Source organism: Hypanus sabinus, chromosome 6 (genome assembly GCF_030144855.1).
Source record: "Hypanus sabinus isolate sHypSab1 chromosome 6, sHypSab1.hap1, whole genome shotgun sequence".
NCBI lineage: Eukaryota > Metazoa > Chordata > Chondrichthyes > Myliobatiformes > Dasyatidae > Hypanus > Hypanus sabinus.
Genome location: NC_082711.1, coordinates 56,903,202 through 56,924,995, shown reverse-complemented (window position 1 = coordinate 56,924,995; position 21,794 = coordinate 56,903,202). Strand labels below are relative to the sequence as shown.

General features: G+C 38.7%; 1 protein-coding gene across 2 annotated transcripts in view; it reads left to right on the top strand.

Moving 5' to 3' along the window:
- The window catches only part of pter (phosphotriesterase related), a 61,734-nt gene that overhangs the window by 21,859 nt on the left and 18,081 nt on the right, over positions 1-21,794 (top strand). For both annotated transcript variants that reach the window (XM_059972188.1, XM_059972189.1), the window contains exon 3: positions 14,011-14,276. In XM_059972188.1, coding sequence (XP_059828171.1) covers positions 14,011-14,276 — 266 coding nt within the window. The remainder of the gene's footprint in view (positions 1-14,010; positions 14,277-21,794) is intronic.

The following is a 21,794-nucleotide window of genomic DNA, read 5'->3' as shown; positions in this document are numbered from 1 at the left end:
AACTCCAACATCTTCCCAGCTACTAAGGTCAGATTAATAGACCTATAGTTTCCTTTCCTCTGCCTCCCTCTTCTTAAAAAGTGGAGTACATTTGCATTTTTTTCAGTCCTCCGGAACCATGCCAGAAGTAATTGATCCTTGAAAGATCCTTACTATGCCACCACAATGTCTTCAGCCACCTTTCAGAACGCTGGAGTGTAGACCATCTGGTCCACGTAACTTACCGACTTTCAGACCTTTCAGTTTCCCAAAAGCCTTCTCACACTTCTACCCCTTGATACTCTCAAACTTCTGGCATGCTACTAGTGTCTTCCAGTATGAAGGCTGATGCAAAATATTTATCTGGTTCATCCATCATTTCGTTGTGCCTGTTGCTACCTCTTCAGTATCAATTTCCGGCAGACCGATATCTACTCTCACCTCTCTTTTACACTATATAACTGAAGAAACTTTTTGGTATCCTGTTCAATATTATTCATTAGCTTTCCTTCATATTCCTAGGTGGATGAGCTTAGGGCATGGATTGATACCTGGTAATATGATGTTGTAGCTATTGGTGAAACATGGTTGCAGGAGGGGTGTGATTGGCAACTAAATATTCCTGGATTTCGTTGCTTCAGGTGTGATAGAATCAGAGGGGCAAGAGGAGGAGGTGTTGCATTGCTTAACTGAGAAAATATTACAGCGGTGCTTTGGCAGGATAGATTTGAGGGCTCATCTAGGGAGGCTATTTGGGTGGAATTGAGGAATGGGAAAGGTGTAGTAACACTTATAGGGGTGTATTATAGACCACCTGATGGGGAGCGAGAATTGGAGGAGCAAATTTTTAAGGAGATAGCAGATATTTGTCGTAAGCACAAGGTTGTGATTGTGGGAGATTTTAATTTTACACACATGGACTGGGAAGCTCATTCTGTAAAAGGGCTGGATGGTTTGGAGTTTGTAAAATGTGTTCAGGATAGTTTTTTGCAGCAATACATAAAGGTACCAACTAGAGAAGGGGCAGTGTTGAATCTCCTGTTAGGGAATGAGATAGGTCAGGTGACAGAGGTATGTGTTGGGGAGCACTTCGGGTCCAGTGATCACAATACCATTAGTTTCAATATAATTATGGAGAAGGATAGGACTGGACTCAGGGTTGAGATTTTTGATTGGAGAAAGGCTAACTTTGAGGAGATGCGAAAGGATTTAGAAGGAGTGGACTGGGAAAATTTGTTTTATGGGAAGGATGTAATAGAGAAATGGAGGTCATTTAAAGGTGAAATTTTGAGGGTACAGAACCTTTATGTTCCTGTTAGGTTGAAAGGAAAGGTTAAAAGTTTGAGACAGCCATGGTTTTCAAGGGATATTGGAAACTTGGTTCAGAAAAAGAGGGAGATCTATAATAAATATAGGCAGCATGGAGTAAATGAGGTGCTCGAGGAATATAAAGAATGTAAAAAGAATCTTAAGAAAGAAATTATAAAATCTAAAAGAAGATACAAGGTTGCTTTGGCAAGTAAGGTGAAAATAAATCCAAAGGGTTTCTATAGTTACAATAGCAAAATAGCAATAGCAAAAGGATAGTGAGGGATAAAATTGGTCCCTTAGAGAATCAGAGTGGACAGCTATGTGTGGAGCCGAAAGAGATGGGGGAGATTTTGAACAATTTCTTTTCTTCGGTATTCACTAAGGAGAAGGATATTGGATTGTGTAAGGTAAGGGAAACAAGTAGGGAAGTTATGGAAACTATGACAATTAAAGACGAGGAAGTACTAGCACTTTTAAGGAATATAAAAATGGGTAAATCTCCAGGTCCTGACAGGATATTCCCTAGGACCTTGAGGGAAGTTGGTGTAGGAATACAGGGGCTCTGACAGAAATATTTCAAATGTCATTAGAAACAGGGATGGTGCCGGAAGATTGGCATGTTGCTCATGTGGTTCTCATTGTTTAAAAAAGGTTCTAAGAGTAAACCTAGCAATTATCGGCCTGTAAGTTTGACGTCAGTGGTGGGTAAATTAATGGAAAGTATTCTTAGAAATGGTATATATATTTATCTGGATAGACAGGATTTGATTAGGAATAGTCAACATGGATTTCTGCGTGGAAGGTCATGTTTGACAAATCTTATTGAATTTTTTGAAGAGGTTACTAGGAAAGTTGACGAGGATAAAGCAGTGGATGTAGTCTATACGAACTTCAGTAAGCCTTTGACAAGGTTCCGCACGGAAGGTTAGTTAGGAAGGTTCAATCGTTAGGTATTAATATTCAAGTAGTAAAATGGATTCAACAGTGGCTAGATGGGAGATGCCAGAGAGTAGTGCTGGATAACTGTTTGTCAGGTTGGAGGCCGGTGACTAGTGGTGTGCCTCAGGGATCTGTACTGGGTCCAATGTTGTTTGTCATATACATTAATGATCTGGATGATGGGTTGGTAAATTGGATTAGTAAGTATGCAGATGATACTAAGGTAGGTGGTGTTGTGGATAATGAAGTAGGTTTTCAAAGCTTGCAGAGAGATTTAGGCCAGTTTGAAGAGTAGGCTGAACGATGGCAGATGGAGTTTAATGCTGATAAGTGTGAGGTGCTATATTTTTGTAGGAATAATCCAAATAGGACATACATGGTAAATGGTAGGGCACTGAAGAATGCAGTAGAACAGAGTAATCTAGGAATAATGGTGCATAGTTCCCTGAAGGTGGAATCTCATGTAGATAGGGTGGTGAAGAAAGCTTTTGGTATGCTGGCCTTTATAAATCAGAGCATTGAGTATAGCAGTTGGGATGTAATGATAAAATTGTACAAGGCATTGGTAAGGCCGAATTTAGAGTATTGTGTACAGTTTTGGTCACCGAGTTATAGGAAAGATATCAACAAAATAGAGAGAGTACAGGAAAAATTTACTAGAACGTAACCTGGGTTTCAGCACCTAAGTTACAGGGAAAGGTTGAACAAGTTGGGTCTTTATTCTTTGGAGTGTAGAAGTTTGAGGGGGGACTTGATAGAGGTATTTAAAATTATGAGGGGGATAGATCGAGTTGACGTGGATAGGCTTTTTCCATTGAGAGTAGGGGAGATTCAAACAAGAGGACATGATCTGAGAGTTAGGGGGCAAAAGTTTAAGGGTAACACGAGGCGGAATTTCTTTACTCAGAGTGGTAGCTGTGTGGAATGAGCTTCCAGTAGAAGTGGTAGAGGCAGGTTTGGTATTGTCATTTAAAGTAAAATTGGATAGGTATATGGACAGGAAAGGAATGGAGGGTTATGGGCTGAGTGTGGGCCAGTGGGACTAGGTGAGTGTAAGTGTCGGCACAGACTAGAAGGGCCGAGATGGCCTGTTTCCGTGCTGTAATTGTTATATGGTTATATTCCATCTTTTCCTTCTTCATGACCTTTTTAGTTGTCTACTTTTGGTTTGTCAAAGCTTTCCAATCCCCTAACTCTAGTTTTTGCTCTATTATATGTCCTCACTTTAGCTTTTACATTGGCTATGATTTCTCTTGTCAACCAAGGCTGTGTCATCCTGCCTGAAGAATACTACTTCTTCTTTGGGAGGTATATATCTTGCACCTTTCAATTTGCTCCTAGAACTTCCAGCCATTGCTGCTCTGGCGTCATACCTGCTGGTGTGGCCTTCCGGTCAGCTTTGGCCAGCTCCCCTCTCATGCCTCTGTCATTTCCTTTACTCCACTGTAATACTGATAAGTTTGACTTTAGCTTCTCCTTCTCAAATTGCAGGGTGAATTTTATCATATTATGATCACCTTTCCCTTAAGGGTTCTTTTACCTTAAGCTCTCTAATCAATTCCTGTTCATTACACAGCACCCAATCCAAAATAGCTGAACAGAATAGTGGGTTCAACCACGAGCTGCTCTGAAAGGCACTCAGGAAATTTCCCTCCTGGAATCCAGCATCAACCTGATTTTCCTAATCTACCAGCATATTGAAATCCCCCATGACTATTGTAACATTGCCCTTTTGACATGCGTTTTCTATCTCGCATTATAATTTGTAGACTGCATCTTTACTATTATTTACATACACATATACACACAGTGTACTATATAATACAACTAGTGTATAAACAGCATAGTAAATTTTAAATTGTCCCATTTAGGCCTAAAGATTTAATTGCTGCAGTGATTTCTTCCTCTTGTAGGCTCTGCGACTGCAGTAAATGGTTCTGACAGTTCTAAATATCTTTTTTCTCTAACAATTGGCTCTGCTCCCCTCAAATGTTAGGCACAACTTTGTGGGCTGAAGGGCCTGTATTGTGCTTTACGTTTTCTGTGTTTCTCAATCAATGTGTCCGGATGACATCAGACGCATCCTCGACTGTGTAGGAGAGTGGTCCAGTTCTGTCCTTAATCCTTCCAGGTAGCCACTGTAGTCCCTCACCAAGACTGCTTGTCCAGGAGTGAAACATTGAACCTTGAGGAGCCCTTAATTTGTCGCAGCTGCTTGTCCAGCATACTCCTTCTGAGGTTAGGTTTGAGAGATCAAAGCATTTTCTGATTTTTTTTTTAATTTGACCATATCTGTCCCCTTCCAAAGAAACACTTGCTGTGTTTTTTTTTAGCTTGAATGTCTCCCCCTTCCTAAGAGAAAAAAAACATGCTGCACTTTTTTTCAAACTCGAACAGCTTATTTCAACAGGTAGATAATTACCTCGGGTTCGTTTTAAAACTTCCTCATCACCACTATTATGTTTGTAACTCCAGAAATTATTCAAAATAAAACCATGGGAGACTGAGGAAAAAGTGTCTGCTTCGTTTAGTTTTAGTGAGGTGCTAATAAATGAGGTGGTGGCATAATGACACATGCCATTCACCTACTTCATACATATAAGCATAATGAATTATATAAACAACAAAGAATGCTCAATCAAACAATATGTTTACAATATTACTCAATTGTTACTGAAATATTAAATGCACTACAAAAACCAATAGCGGAATGCGTAATAAAGAGTTACAGCTACAGGGAAAGTGCAGGCAGACAGTAAGATAGAGATTGTGAGATCAAGAGTTAATCTAGGACACCATTCCATAGCCTTATAAAGGAAGAATAGAAGCTGCTCTTAAGCCTGGCGTTATGTGTCTTCAGACTTTTGCCTCTTCTGCCCTTTGGTGTTGAGGTGGAGAAGAGAGAATTACTATGTGAGTGGGGTCTTTGATTATGTTTTTTAAACTTTTTAAAACAATTGGCTTTAATTGTCACACGTATGTAAAAATGTGTGTCATATCAAATCCGTGAGAAGAGAGTTGGCTGGCAAATGTCGCCATGCTTCTGGCACCAACATCTCGTGCCCACAATTCTCTGACCTTAACTATGCATCTTTGGAATGTGGGAGGAAACCGGAGCACTCGGAGGAAACCCACCTAGTCACGGGGAGAACATACAAATTCTTACAGGTAGTGCCGGGAGTTGAACCCCAGTCGGTGAAAGCTGTAATCCGAGTCCATGCAGGGGAGGCCACGATGAGCAGAGCTGCGTCCATAACTCTGTAGTTTCTTGTGGTCGTCAGCGGAGCACCGAGCTGTGATGCATGCAGGTTAGATGCTTTCTATTGATAAGGGTTAAATTTTAGTCACCATCTGTAAAAAAAAAAAAATTCTGTTTACTGCAGAATAGTAAACGTGGATATTTACAAATCATTCCCAAGTGATATGTGTTAATGGTGACCTTTCGTTGTTTTAAATAAGATAGCTGTGATGAGAACACAGGCAACACAAGAACAAAAGTTGAAGATGATGTAGATGCTGGAATCTGGAATGGAAAAGCACAAACTGCTGAAGGAACTCATTGTGTCAAGCAAAGCAATTGTTGACCATTTTTAAAAAAATGTTACCTTGCATCAGGACACAAAACAGAATAATTGAGCAAGGTGAAGGGAAAATTGTTGTAACATTTCACATGTTTATGAATGATTAAGAAGAAAAAAGGCATGATCATCCTACTCCGGGGTTATCTTTTGTCTTCCAAACGATGAGAAAGGAGAATCTAATTTTTTATTTTATCTTGAGATACAGCACGGAATAGGCCCCTCCAGTCCTTCAAGGGGTGCTGCATGCAACCCTGATTTAACCCTAGCCAAATCACAGGACAATTTGCCGACCAATTAAATTATTAACCAGTACATCTTTGGACAGTGGAAGGAAACAGGAGCACCCAGAGAAAACCCAGGCATACCTCAAGGAGGACGTACAAACTCCTTACAGAGGATGCCAGGTTTGAACTCCTCTGAGCTGTGATAGCACTGCGCTAACTGCTGCAACACTGCGGTTCCCCTCATACAATATATTACAGTAAGTCTTACAGAATGGTGATAGAGGGATTTCAGTTACAGAAATATCAAATGGATTATTCCTAAATTGAGGGGGATTATGATCAGGCATTTCTTAAAACTGTTCAGGGAAATTTCCTTGATTGTTATGTTGTTAACCTAACTAGTATTGAGTCACAGCTGAACCTGGTTCTGGGGAATGAGTTGAGGCAAATAAAACAGATGCAGGTGAGAAGACATTCAAGTAAGTCTGCTCAACATTTAAAGGGTGTAGATCAGTAATGGAGGAGATCCATGAATTATCTAAACTGAAATTTGCTCACTTAGCAATATGAGAAGGGGGCTAGGTAACATAAAATTGAATAAAAGATCGATGGAAAACTGAACAAGGATGGGATGTTTAATTGAATGCAATAGACAATTCCACAAGATGGAAGGGTGGGGAAGCCAAAATCAGAGCTGTAGAATTCAGAAAGTTCCCAACACAGCTGGTGGAAGTTATACAAGATGATGTACTAGATGCAGAGGCTAGTAGGTGAAGGGTGAAGTCTGGCATATCTATATCTCTGTTCTTCTCTATGAAAGAGGTAAGTGCAGAAGACTTGGAAACCACAGACATTGGAATTTGGTGCAAAAATAAATATCTGGAGAAACTCAGCTGATCAATACATTTGAGACCTCGGATATTGCTACCTAAAGCAAATGCAAATAGCTAGTGGAACTCAACAGGCAGGGATACAAGGAACTGCAAAAGTGAAACAAATAGTTGCAGGAACCAGATTTCCTCGAGATATTTGCTCTTCACTCCAGATTCCAGCATCCACAGCCTCTTGTGTTTCTTGGCAATGAAAAAGATGTGATAATGGAATGGCACTTAATATTGGCACTTAACTGTGCTCACAATTCTTTTTACTTGCATTTAAATAGTAAACATGTAATTAGAGGTGGGGTGGAACCTCTTGGAGACATTAAAGAAAAAGGTATTTATCAGATTAAAGACCCTAGTTTAAGGTTGAATAAAATAGTTTTCAGTTTTTATATACAACTCGGTTGCAATGTAATAACAGTTCAATAAAGGCCTCTTTAACTGCCTGAAATTCACCCATTCTCATTAGACAATGTAATATCTAAAATAGCCTAATTGGTTCCCTTATTGGTTATACCTTGTTGGTTCCCCAACATTTGACCTGGAAAACCATTCTCTCTGAATTCATCCTCAAACAAAGTGCTATTACTTTGTTTGCCCATCCTTTATGAAAAATCCTGCATTATTGCTGCATTTCTTCAGTACACTTAAATTTTCTTATCAATATGTAAGTATTGCTGTGTGGAAAGATGGAACCATTCTCCAACAGTTTTCTTCTCTCTCTCTGATTTTACTACTTTATCCCATTGTTTACAATGAGGGCTCTCTGATCCCACAGATTTTTATTTAGAGTTACAGTGCAGAATAGGTATTTCTGGCCATTTGATCTGCACTGCTCAGCAACATCCAGCATCCAATTATTTATCTATCTCTTTGAAAAGTTGAAACCTCTGGAATAGTTCACTCCCATTTTGAATACTTTTCAATCATTTTGCTCCATTGACTACTGGATTTTGGCTATTTATTTCTACCTGTACTATGAATTCACCTATCCTCTTACCATTCTGTACACATTCAGATAGAGTTTGTTTTGCTTGTTCTGATTCTAATGGGAGTGCCCCTTTTCTACAGAATCTGGTTATTATTACCCATTTAAACCTGATTCTCATCCTGATCACTTACTTCTACTTATCTATCTAAATTTCCTCTCACCAAAATTCTCCCTCCAGCTATTTAGTCTAAAGGCTCATCCACAGCTTCAGGTATGTGATTTATTAGGACCTGATACCAGCCAAGTTCAAGTGAAGCCCAGTCCAACTGACCTCCTTCCACAGTGCTTGTGCTAGGGCCCTATGGGTTGTCCCCATACCGACCTCTGAACCACATATCCAACAAAACTCTGATTTACTGCCTGCTAATTTGCTCTTGGTACGGTCATGCAGAGATGATTACCTTTGTGGTTCTACTTTCAATTTAGACCCTAAATTCTTGAATCCTTTCAGCCAAACCTCTGTTTTTATTCATGTCTTTGTTTCCCACGAAATGTACAAAACCTGAGTTTTCTTGACATGAATCTTGGCTTATGTTGGAGAAGTTGTAACTGCTTCAGAAAAGGCTAAGAGCACTTTTGAGAGAGGTGTTCAATATTACGAAAGATTTAGATAAGATAGTTAAAGAAGACTTTTAGCCCACGAGTTTAAGGTTTTGGAAAGGAACCAGATAAGGATGTGAGGGAGAATTACTTTTACGCAACATATAGTAATGAGCCAGAAGAAGCTGCTTATGAGTATAGGAGAAATGGAGGTGATTGATAATTTCAAAGGGAAATCGAATGAGGACATAAGGGAAATAAATTTACAGCATAATGGGGAAAGAACAGAATGTATTTGAATAAAGTTCTGAATAGAGTGATAACATAGTTACAGAGCCAAATGATCTTCAGTGACAATTTGTTTCTACGACCCTTTGCTTTATATACCATTCTCACACTCAATTCATTCCAAAGCACTTCACAGCTAATTGTGCTCACGTTTAATGTAAGAAAGATGGCAGCCAACTCAAATGTGGCAAGTTCCCACAAACAGATGGTAAACTCCACAAACAAAACTTGATAATGACCATATAATCTGTTTTTAGGTATTAAAGAATAAATATTGGCCAAGGCACCGGAATAACTCCCCCGCTATTTCTTCAAAATAGTGCTGTGAGATCTTTTACATATACATCTGAGAGACCAGATGGGGCCTCAGTTTAATGCTTTGTTTTAGAAAAAAGGCACTTCTAATATCACAGCACTCCTTCAACACTTTTGGTACACTTTGCAGTAAGCTCTGGAGCTAGATTTAATTGCACAACTATCTACATTAAAGCTGAGGGGGTCAACAAATGAAACACGACAAAATTTCAGCTATACAAGCATGAAGGAATATAGAGGGATTGGAATTAAAGGGAATGTGCTGAGCAGAAAGGTTTTAAGAAAAATGCATATTATAGAAGTGTTAAGAGGAAAAACATTTTCTGAGGAATTAGAATCAGATTTAATATCACTGGCATGTCATGAAAAATGTTAACTTTGCAGCAGCAGTACATGATAAATATGGAAAAAAAGAATTACAGTAAATATGTGTGTATGTATATGTGTGTGTGTGCAATTAAGTTAAAATAGGTGGTGCAAATACAAATAAAAAAGGTAGTGAGGTAACGTCTGTTTAGAAATCAGATGACAGAGGAGCTGTTCCTGAATCACTGTGCCTTCAGGCTTCTTTACCACCTTCCTGATGGTAACAATGAAAAGAGGGCATGTCCTAGTTGATAGGGATCCTTAATGATGGACGCTGCCTTTTTGAATTGAATTGACTTTATTTCTTACACCCTTCACACATGAGGAGTAAAAATCTTTACGTTACGTCTCTGTCTGAAAATGCAATAAGTAAAGATGAGCGGGAAACCGGAGGACTGGGAAGCTTTTAAAGAGCAACAGAAGATAACAAAAAAGGCAATATGCCAAGAAAAAATGAGGTAGGAAGGTAAACTAGTCAAGAATATAAAGGAGGATAGTAAAAGCTTCTTTAGGTATGTGAATAGCAAAAAAATAGTTAAGACCAAAATTGGGCCATTGAAGACAGAAACGGGTGAATTGATTATGGGGAACAAGGAAATGGCAGATGAGTTGAACAGGTAGTTTGGATCTGTCTTCACTAGGGAAAACTCAAACAATCTCCCAGATGTAATTGCGGCCAAAGGAACTAGGGTAAAGGATGAACTGAAGGAAATTTATATTAGGCAAGAAACAGTGTTGGATAGACTGTTGAGTCTGAAGGCTGATAAGTCCCTGGGACCTGATGGTCTGCATCCCAAGGTACTTAAAGAGGTGGCTCTAGAAATCGTGGATGCATTGGTAATTATTTTCCAATGTTCTACAGACTCAGGAACAGTTCCTGCTGATTGGAGTGTGGCTAATGTTGTCCTACTTTTCAAGAAAGGAGGGAGAGAGAAAACAGGGAATTATAGACCGGTTAGCCTGACGTCAGTGGTGGGAAAGGTGCTGAAATCAATTATAAAAGAGGAAATTATGACACATTTGGATAGCAGTAGAAGGATCAGTCTGAGTCAGCTTGGATTTATGAAGGGAAAATCATGCTTGACTAATCTTCTGGAGTTTTTTGAGGATGTAACTATGAAAATGGACAAGGGAGAGCCAGTGGATGTAGTGTACCTGGACTTCCAGAAAACTTTTGATAAAGTCCCACATAGGAGATTAGTGGGCAAAATTAGGGCACATGGTATTGGGGGCAGAGTACTGACATGGATTGAAAATCGGCTGGCTGACAGGGAACAAAGAGTAGTGATTAAGGGTCCCTTTCGGAATGGCAGGCTGTGACCAGTGGGGTACCACAAGGTTTGGTGCTGGGACCGCAGCTGTTTACAATATACATTAATGATTTAGATGAAGGGATTAAAAGTAACATTAGCAAATTTGCTAATGACACAAAGCTGGGTGGCAGTGTGAAATGTGAGGAGGATGTTATGAGAATGCAGGGTGACTTGGACAGGTTGGGTGAGTGGGCAAATGTATAGCAGATGCAGTTTAATGTGGATAAATGTGAGGTTATCCACTTTGGTGGCAAGAACAGGAAGGCAGATTACTATCTAAATAGAATCAAGTTAGGAAAAGGGAAGTACAACGAGATCTAGGTGTTCTTGTACATCAGTCAATGAAAGCAAGCATGCAGGTACAGCAGGCAGTGAAGAAAGCTAATGGCATGCTGGCTTTTATAACGAGAGGAATTGAGTATAGGAGTAAAGAGGTCCTTCTGCAGTTGTACAGGGCCCAGGTGAGACCCCACCTGGAGTATTGTGTGCAGTTTTGGTCTCCAGATTTGAGGAAGGACATTCTTGCTATTGAGGGAGTGCAGCGTAGGTTCACAAGGTTAATTCCCGGAATGGCGGGACTGTCATATGTTGAAAGATTGGAGCAACTGGGCTTGTATACACTGGAATTTAGAAGGATGAGAGGGGATCTGATTGAAACATAAGATTATTAAGGGATCGGACACGCTGGAGGCAGGAAGCATGTTCCCGCTGATGGGTGAGTCCAGAACTAGAGGCCACAGTTTAAGAATAAGGGGTAGGCTATTTAGAACAGATGTGCGGAAAAACTTTTTCACCCAGAGAGAGGTGGATATGTGGAATGCTCTGCCCCAGAAGGCAGTGGAGGCCAAGTCTCTAGATGCATTCAAGAGAGAGTTAGATAGAGCTCCTATAGATAGCAGGGTCAAGGGATATGGGGAGAGGGCAGGAACGGGGTACTGATTGTGTATGATCAGCCATGATCACAGTGAATGGTGGTGCTGGCTAGAAGGGCCGTATGGCCTACTCCTGCACCTACTGTCTATTGTCTATTGCAATGTGCAAATTATAGTAATTTGTAATAAACAGTATGTATAGTCAATTTAGTTTAGAAATACAGTTATGCACTGCTCCTTGAAGATGTCTTGGTTATGACAGAGGCTGGTACCCATGATGGAGTTGATTAGTTTTACAACTCTGCTTCTTTTGATCCTGTGCAGTAGCCACCACCAACCCCCCCTCCCCCCTCCCCATACCAGACAGTTTTGCAGCCCGCCAGAATGCTCTCCGGGCATCATCTGTAAAACTGTTCGAGTGTTTTAGGTGACAAACCAAATCTCCTCAAAATCCTAATTAAATATAATCTCTGTCTTGCCTTCTTTGTAGCTGCATCAATAGGTCGGGACCAGGTTAGTTTCTCAGAAATGTCGACACCCAGGAACATGAAATTGTCACTCTCTCCACTTCTGATCCCTCTTTGAGAATCGGTGTGTGGTCACCCGTCTTAACCTTTCTAAAGCCCACAATCAGTTCTTTGGTCTTATTGACACTGAGTGCAAAGGTCATTGCTGCAACACCACTCAACCAGCTGGTATGTCTTGCTCCTGTACACCCTTTTGTTTCCATCTGGGATTCTGTGAGCAAGGTTATATCATCAGCAAATTTATAGGTGGCATTTGAGCTATGACTAGCGACGCAGTCGTGGATATAGAGGGAATAGAGCAGTAGGCTAAGCACACACCCCTGTGGTATGCCAGTGTTGACAATGTAACCTTTGGGTTGAGGAGGGTTAGTTAATGGCAGATGGATGATGGAAAATGGAGGGCTATGTAGGAGGGAAGGGTTAGATTGATCTTAGTGTAGGTTAAAAGGTCGGCACAACATTGTGGGCTGAAGGGCCAGTACTGTGCTGTGTTCTATGTTCTACTTAGTTACATTTGATCAGGATCAAGAAAAGTCTGGGTGGACCTTAAGAAGGAGCTAAGTAGAGATGGGAAGGCAAGGTATAATTTGCTACATTTTAAGTTAGTGTGGGTTCAAGTGGAGGACAGAATGATATACCTGAACAGGAATTTCTTTGTAAGTATATAATAACTATGAGCTCTAATTTTGTTTAATAACATCTTCTCTGTGACACTTCATTGAAGCCTAGATACACTGAAACCCCAGGCAATGCTCTTATTTACTGGATTCATCACATCTTCATAACACATTAATAAATCTGTGTTTGACACAACTAAATTTGTCAAACATGATGTCTCTTTGATAAATCTATATTGATACTGACCAATCCAATTGTTAATATTGTTTCTCTTACCACATTTTCCATACTACTGATGTCAGACCAGATGTCTGGCAAGTTGGTCTATGATTTCCGATTATACAAAAGATAAACTGTAGTCTTGTGGAACCATTGTGGAATCAATGAGTTTTTTAAAGTTGACAACTAGTTCAAGAGTTATTTACATAATCAAGTGATTTTGAAACCTTGGAAGGTAGGTCATCAGGCTCCAGGGATTTATGGACTTTCAGCCCTATTAACTTCTCTGATACTTTTTTTTTGCCTTTTAGTTCCCCATTCGCTCTTGACATGTTAATCTCCATTATTTCCAGTAGATTTTTGTATCTTCTTCCATAAAGACTTAAATTAGTTGTTGAAGTTATTGTCACTTATTCCCCAATACAAATTTTCCTTTCTCAATCTGTGTGGGATCTATAGTAATCTTTTCCTTTTTACACAGCCAGAGAAACTTATACAATTTGATGTTTTTTAAGTATTTCTCACTAGAGTGTTAACAATACCTTGGTTCTCTTTTAACTCAGTTCTGTAATAGATCCAATCATTTTGTTTTCTGCTCTTTTTGATAATATTAGATGATTTTACCTTTAACTTCATAGCATTATTAACTTTTACTATTTATCAGGTTTGGAACTGTTTCTTGTCTGAATTTCGTCCCTTTACAAGGATATAGTTAATTGTAATTTACCAATTACTTCATTAAATGTTAACCATCGTTTACCTACCCAACATTTTAATATAGTTTCCCAATCAGCATAGTCTATTCAAATATAGTTTCCTTGCTTAAGCCCCAGATTCATAAATTACTTTGAATATTTTTACAAAATTCTGTCATACTAAGATCACACTTTCTAAAGTAAAAAGGGCACAGATATAAATGAGATTGGTTAATAATTTGAGAATGATGAAAGTCACTGAAGAATTTATAAGGGTTATATCCAGCATGAGCACTATTCTTAACAACATAATTTTCTGTACAATAATACAGCAGATTTGGTTTGTATCAGTTAACAGATGTTCTAGTGAATGAAATTCTACATGGAGCAGATGAAACTGATATCAAATGTGGAGTGATTGGAGAAATCGGCTGTTCTTGGCCAATTACTGAGGGTGAAAAGAAAGTTCTTCAAGCCACTGCTGAGGCACAGACGCAGCTTGGCTGTCCTGTTATCATTCACCCTGGCAGAAATGTTGAATCACCTTTCCAGATTATTCGAATACTTCAGGAGGCTGGGGCTGACATCTCCAAAACAGTCATGTCCCATCTAGACCGGTAAGTTAAGAAAGTTGTACAGTTTATTAGCTCATCTGCAAAATATTTTTCAAGTCTCATTTATTATATGAGGAGTGGCTATGAAAGAAACAAAATATTTGACTGGGTTGAAATTATCTTGTTTGGAACAGACTGGTTTGGATATATAGGATCACAGTTGAGGAATGATATGTTTAGTAACGTATTTAGTTCTTCAATTTTTACAATATAGAATACATTCTTTATCATTAATGCTGTTTGTTTGGGAACTGAATTTGTTGACAGGGCATTTTGGAAATGTAATATGGCATACTGTCCATTTAACATTCCTGACCAGGGACACATTTCTGCTCAGTGTACATGGCCAACATAATTCCTGAGGTTCAGATTGATACTGTGGTCTTTGATTGATTCTTCAGCTACTTCTAAAGTGATCCACTATGTTTCACATACTTTCCAAAAACAGGAGTTCCCTTTTGGATCCTTGATAGATGCAATTGGATAATATTGAAGAAAGCAAACCGACATGAGGCAAGGCATTAAGTACAAGAACAGGGACATCATATTATAGCTATACTAGACACTGATGAGACAACACCTGGAGTATTGTGTGCATTTCTGTTTTCCTTACTGTTGAAAGGAAATGATCAAGCTAGAGAAGGAGCAGAAAGAGGGATTGAGTTATGACTAGCACTGTTTTCCCAGGAGAGAAGGAGGTGGAGTGGTTCCCTTACAGAGGCTCACAGAGATCTGACCAGCATACATAGGTTGATAGTCACCATCGTTTTTCCAGTTTTAAGGGAATCTAAAACGAGAGGGCAAAGTGATGAGGTAAGAAAGAGTTAACAGGAACCTGAGGGACAAGTTGTTCATATAGAGGGTGGGTACATAGAACGAACTTCTATGTTGGGTACATAGAACGAACTTCCACAGAAAGTGGGAGAAGCAGTACAATTATATCCTTTAAAAGACACGTCATGGATTTGAAAAATTTAGAGGGATATGGGCCAAATGCAAGCAAATGGGAATAGCTTATGGAAGTAGTTTAGTTGGCATAGATGACTGGGTTTAAGGGCCCATTTCTATGCTTCATAACTCTATATGGCTCCAATGTTGCTCAATCAAAACAATGTAAATTAGTGTCCATAGTTTCTTCCAAATTTAAGTACCTCTTATGCAGACTTATTCTATTAAAGTCTTTAAAACTAATTCCCTTGATTTATTATTTACTCTTGTCAGCTTCTGTTTAGTATCTAATTGTCTTAAAAGCACAGTGGGATTTTTTTTTATATTATAAACCATTTTGTGCATGCTGACATTTGCCCAGTTGTACTTGATAATTTTAAGTTAACTGTTCTTGAGTTAATGATGAAGTACAAGTGTTTTATTTATTCATTCTGCACACTTGGCCCTTGTTAGCATTGCCAGTATTTACTACCCAGTCTTAGTTGTCCTTGAGAAGAATGTAGCATGGCATCTTCTTTACCTGCTGCTGTCCTTGTATGCGTACTCCCACAGCATTGGTGAGTAGGGAGTTTCAAGGCTTAGGCCTCGCTGTGATGAAGGAACACCTATATGTTTTCAAATCAGAATGATAAGTAACCTGCAGGGATTGTTCGCATGTTTTTGTATGGGGACAATTGATGGTTTGGGAAATGTTGTTAAACCGGTGTACTGGGCATTGTTTTGTAAAACTTCCTTGATTAGCAGATCCACAGAAAGTTATTTCAAAAGTGCCAAAATAGAAGTCTGGCCCGGCTTATAATACAGAACTAGCACCTGAATATTAAAATGTCTTAGTATAGTTTGAACTGTAAGCTATTAGGATTTTATTCCATATTTAATAAGTTTCCTGTACAATAAAAGTAGAAGGACTGTGGGCAATAATTACCTTGTAGAAAAAATCAATCACAGCTTTCAGAGTTTCCAAAACAACTGTATAAGGTACTTCTGTAAATGAGGTACCACTGTGTTTCATCTGCATACATCACCGTCCAGCTTTGTGACAAATGACAAGCGTATCTCAATTATCCATCCCATGTGTTCTTTGAAACAATAAATTGCAAGGTAACTTGTTTTTTCTCTGCAAACCGGTTATTTTCAGATTCTACAATATACTGTCAATCCCCTACAATCTAACATCCAGTGCAGAGGTATATAGCTGAATGGATTCTGGGCAGTTGATAACATCCAGTCCTGAAGAGAAAATTCTACCTATTATTTGAAGGCCATTACCTCTATACAATATAAACCAGAAACAATCTAGTGATGCAGACAATTCAGGAAGGAGAGGAACAATGCAGAAAACAGAAGTTAGAACCAGTGTAAGCAAAATAAATAGAAAACAGAAAATAGAGGCAAGAAGCAAATGAACTCAAACAAAAATCGCAGAATTGAAAGTGTGTTTTCTGCAGGATAGAAAAATTAATGTAACATTGGGAATTAAATAGGTGTGATCCGATTGTCACTGAGATAACATGTTAGCACCAAAGGTGGGTGCTCAAGGCTATTCTCAATTTATGAAGGGCAGGTAAATGGATTTGGGGTGGCTTGACACTATTGAGAAAGAATCACTATATATCACTATTGAGAATCTGTAGCAGTGAGAATTAAATATGGCTTGGCAGATCATGATCTTAGAATTAGAATCAGTTTGAGCAATGCTAACAAGCAGCAAATAATGAAAACAACGTCAGAATTAATACTGAATGCCAAAAAGTTATTTTAACATAGGGCATGTTTCAGGAATAATACAGCAATCATGGAAGGACATTAATCTAAATATAGGCTGCTGGTAATAAGGTGGAGGGTGAATTCATGCAATGTAAACATGTTTTTTAGATTAATACGTTACTGAAGCCTATAGTAATATGCTATTTTATATCTCATATTGCAGAGGGATTTTAGGAAAGAGTGATGTGATATGATATATTGAGTTTTAAAGTCACACGGTTCAATCTGAAACTGGTGTTGTGAATCAAAACAAAAGAGGATCTGAGGGACGAGTTTGCACTGACACAGGAGATTCTGCAGAGCAATACACACACACAATGCTGGAGGAGCTCAACAGGTCAAGCAGCATCTATGGAAAGGAGTAAAGTGCTGGCAATTCAGGCTGAGGCCATTCATCAGGACTATTTCAGGTTTTTATTTCTCTCCACAGGTGTTGCCTAACCTGCTGAGTTCCTCGGCCATTTTTTGTATGTTACTCTGGATTTACAGCATCTGCAAATTCTCTTATGTAGAGAAACCATGAGCTCTCTGTGGAGTGTCAGAGGCTGAGGGTGACCTGATAGAACTTGGTAAAATTATGAAAAGGGATAGAAAGTCAGAATATTTTTCCCATGGTGTAAGTTTCAAATACTAGCAGGAGAAAGTTTAAGAAAATGTGTGAGGGAAACAGAGGATAGTAGGTGCCTGGAATATACTGCCTAGGGAGGTGCTGGAATTGGATATGATAATAATGTTTAAGACACAGTTACATGAACAAGCAGGGAATGGATGAATGTAGAGCATGTGTAGGCATATGGGATTAATTTAAATTGGCATCACAGACAGCAGACATCATGGGCTAAAGGACCTATTCTTTTGCTATATTGTTATATGTTCTATGAAGAGCGTATCTTTTTAAAGGCAAATGGGAAGTTCAACTAACTAAACCTGAATTTTTTTAAACTAGCGTTTGCAATGATAAACATGGAACTGTTGGATTTTCTTAGAAGTGATTTAGTTGGGAAGGAAATCTGTATCATGCTTACCAAGTTTGGCTACATGTGACACCAGACCATCAATATAATTCACTCTTAACCATATATAACCATATAACAATTACAGCATGGAAACAGGCCATCTGGGCCCTTCTAGTCCATGCTGAATGCTTACTCCCACTGACCAGCCCTCAGCCCATAACCCTCCATTCCTTTCCTGTCCATATACCTATCTAATTTTACTTTAAATGACAATACCGAACCTGCCTCTACCACTTCTACTGGAAGCTCGTTCCACACAGCTACCACTCTCTGAGTAAAGAAGTTCCCCCTCGTGTTACCCCTAAACTTTTGCCCCTTAACTCTCAACTCATGTCCTCTTGTTTGAATCTCCCCTACTCTCAATGAAAAAAGCCTATCCACATCAACTCTATCTATCCCCCTCATAATTTTAAATACCTCTATCAAGTCCCCCCTCAAACTTCTATACTCCAAAGAATAAAGACCTAACTTGTTCAACCTTTCTCTGTAACTTAGGTGCTGAAACCCAGGTAACATTCTAGTAAATCTTCTCTGTATTCTCTCTATTTTGTTGACATCTTTCCTATCATTCGGTGACCAAACTGTACACAATACTCCAAATTCGGCCTTACCAATGCCTTGAACAATTTTAACATTACATCCCAACTCCTATACTCAATGCTCTGATTTATAAAGGCTAGCATACCAAAAGCTTTCTTCATCACCCTATCCACATGAGATTCCACCTTCAAGGAACAATGCACCATTATTCCTAGATCACTCTGTTCTACTGCATTCTTCAATGTCCTACCATTTACCATGTATGTCCTATTTTGGATTATTCCTACCAAAATGTAGCACCTCACACTTATCAGCATTAAACTCCATCTGCCATCGTTCAGTCCACTCTTTTAACTGGTCTAAATCTCTCTGCAAGCTTTGAAAATCTACTTCATTATCCACAATGCCACCTATCTTAGTATCATCTGCATACTTACTAATCCAATTTACCACCCCATCATCCAAATCATTAATATATATGACAAACAACATTGGACCCAGTACAGATCCCTGAGGCACACCACTAGTCACTGGCCTCCAACATGACAAACAGTTATCCACCACTACTCTCTGGCATCCCCCATCCAGCCACTGTTGAATCCATTTTATTACTTAAATATTAATATCTAACGATTGAACCCTCCTAACTAACCTTCCATACGGAACTTTGTCAAAGGCCTAACTGAAGTCCATATAGAGAATATTCACTGCTTTACTTTCGTTAACTTTCCTAGTAACCTCTTCAAAAAATTCAATAAGATTTGTCAAACATGACATTCCACGCACAAATGCATGATGACTGTTCCTAATCAGACCCTGTCTATCCAGATAATTATATATACCATCTCTAAGAATATTTTCCATTAATTTACCCACCACTGACATCAAACTGTCAGGCCTTTAATTGCTAGATTTACTCTTAGAACCCTTTTTAAACAATGGAACCACATGAGCAATATGCCAATCTTCCGGCACCATCCCTGTTTCTAATGACATTTGAAATATTTCTGTCAGCATCCTTGCTATATCTATACTAACTTCCCTCAAGGTCCTAGGGAATATCTGTCAGGACCTGGAGATTTATCCACTTTTATATTCCTTAAAGTGCCAGTACTTCCTCGTCTTTAATTGTCATAGTTTCCATAACTTCCCTACTTGTTTCCCTTACCTTACACAATCCAATATCCTTCTCCTTAGTTAATACCAAAGAAAAGAAATTGTTCAAAATCTCCCTCATCTCTTTCGGCTCCACACATAGCTGTCCACTCTGATTCTCTAAGGGACCAATTTTATTCCTCACTATCCTTTTGCTATTAATATAACCGTAGAAACCCTTTGGATTTATTTTCACCTTACTTGACAAAGCAACCTCATATCTTCTTTTAGCTTTACTAATTTCTTTCTTAAGATTCTTTTTACATTTTTTATATTCCTCGAGTACCTTATTTACTCCATTCTGCCTATATTTATTGTAGATATATATCTTTTTCTGAACCAAGTTTGCAATATCCCTTGAAAACCATGGCTGTCTCAAACTTTTAACCTTTCCTTTCAACCTAACAGGAACATAAAGGTTCTGTACCCTCAAAATTTCACCTTTAAATGACCTCCATTTCTCTATTACATCCTTCCCATAAAACAAATTGTCCCAATCCACTCCTTCTAAATCCTTTCACATCTCCTCAAAGTTAGCCTTTCTCCAATCAAAAATCTCAACCCTGAGTCCAGTCCTATCCTTCTCCATAATTATATTGAAACTAATGGCATTGTGATCACTGGACCCGAAGTGCTCCCCAACACGTACCTCTGTCACCTGAACTATCTCATTCCCTAACAGGAGATCCAACACTGCCCCTTATCTAGTTGGTCCCTCTATGTATTGCTGCAAAAAAGCTATCCTGCACACATTTTACAAACTCCCAATCATTCAGCCCTTTTACAGTATGGGCTTCCCAGTCTATGTGTGGAAAATTAAAATCTCCCACAATTACAACCCTGTGCTTTTGACAAATATCTGCTATCTTCTTACAAATTTGCTCCTCCAATTCTCGCTCCCCATTAGGTGGTTTATAATACACCCCTATAAGTGTTACTACACCTTTCCCATTCCTCAGTTCCACCCAAATAGTCTCCCTAGATGAGCCCTCTAATCTATTTATCTAATCCTTTTAAGCATTGGGGCTGGACCATATATCTACATATGGTAAACGATTAAATAATAAATGAAGCAAAAGAGTTCTGTCCATTGATTCCCAACATTTTCTTTGCATAAGTCAGTCAATTTGGTCCTTGTCATAAAAATCTCTCCCTAAACACCTGGTCCATCCATCACCCTTATAAATATCTAAGGTAGAACGAGATTCTTTGCATCTATCTTGATGTTACATTGAACTGAATTGAAAAGACTTTATTACATCCTTCACATGCATCAAGAGTAAAAATCTTTATGTTACGTCTCTGTCTAAATTATAGTAATTTGTAAAAAGGCTTTGGGAAAAGACTTTAAACCTATTGATCTCTTCCATCACCAATTCTCTCCCTGCTGTAACTTATCTATTGTTGAAACGTTTATCTGCATCTTTGGCTTCTCTACATCTGACGATTTTAATACTTTTACCCAAACACATTCATTCAACAACCTGTGAATTGAGATAATTCAAAATTCGGCTGCAGATGTCCCAAATAGCATCATGCTCTATTCACTATATGTACCCTCTGACCAATATTGGCTTAAAGATCAGGTAGTGTTTATTGGTCATGATCTGTACTAATCCAGCCTGTTGTTCTGAACTTTCAAGAGCTTTGCACTCTCTTGATATTGTACTAGAGTGTTATTCTTAACTCACACCATTGGAGCCCACAACAGGAGTTTCACAAAGAATGGAAACAACCAGGGATTTAAAATACCTAAATAAATTGTATATTAATTTTGTAGTGTATATTTGAGTAATGTAAATATGTTGGTTCATTATTCATTCATTGTTTACATAATGCTTTATGGGTTATATGGAAGACATAAATGAATGGCACAGGTAATTACACCATCATGTCCTATGTGAGCGCCTCACTAAGAGAAAAGCAAGGAAAAGCTAAGAATGCAAATACCCTGGCTCCTGTGTTTGGATTCATTTCTGAAGTTACAAAACATAACCATGGTAATGAGGATGATTTAAAACAAAATCAAGGCAACTGCCTAGCAAGTGCAGCACATTTTTCTACAAAAGGAGAGAGAGAGCCATTAGAGTTAACA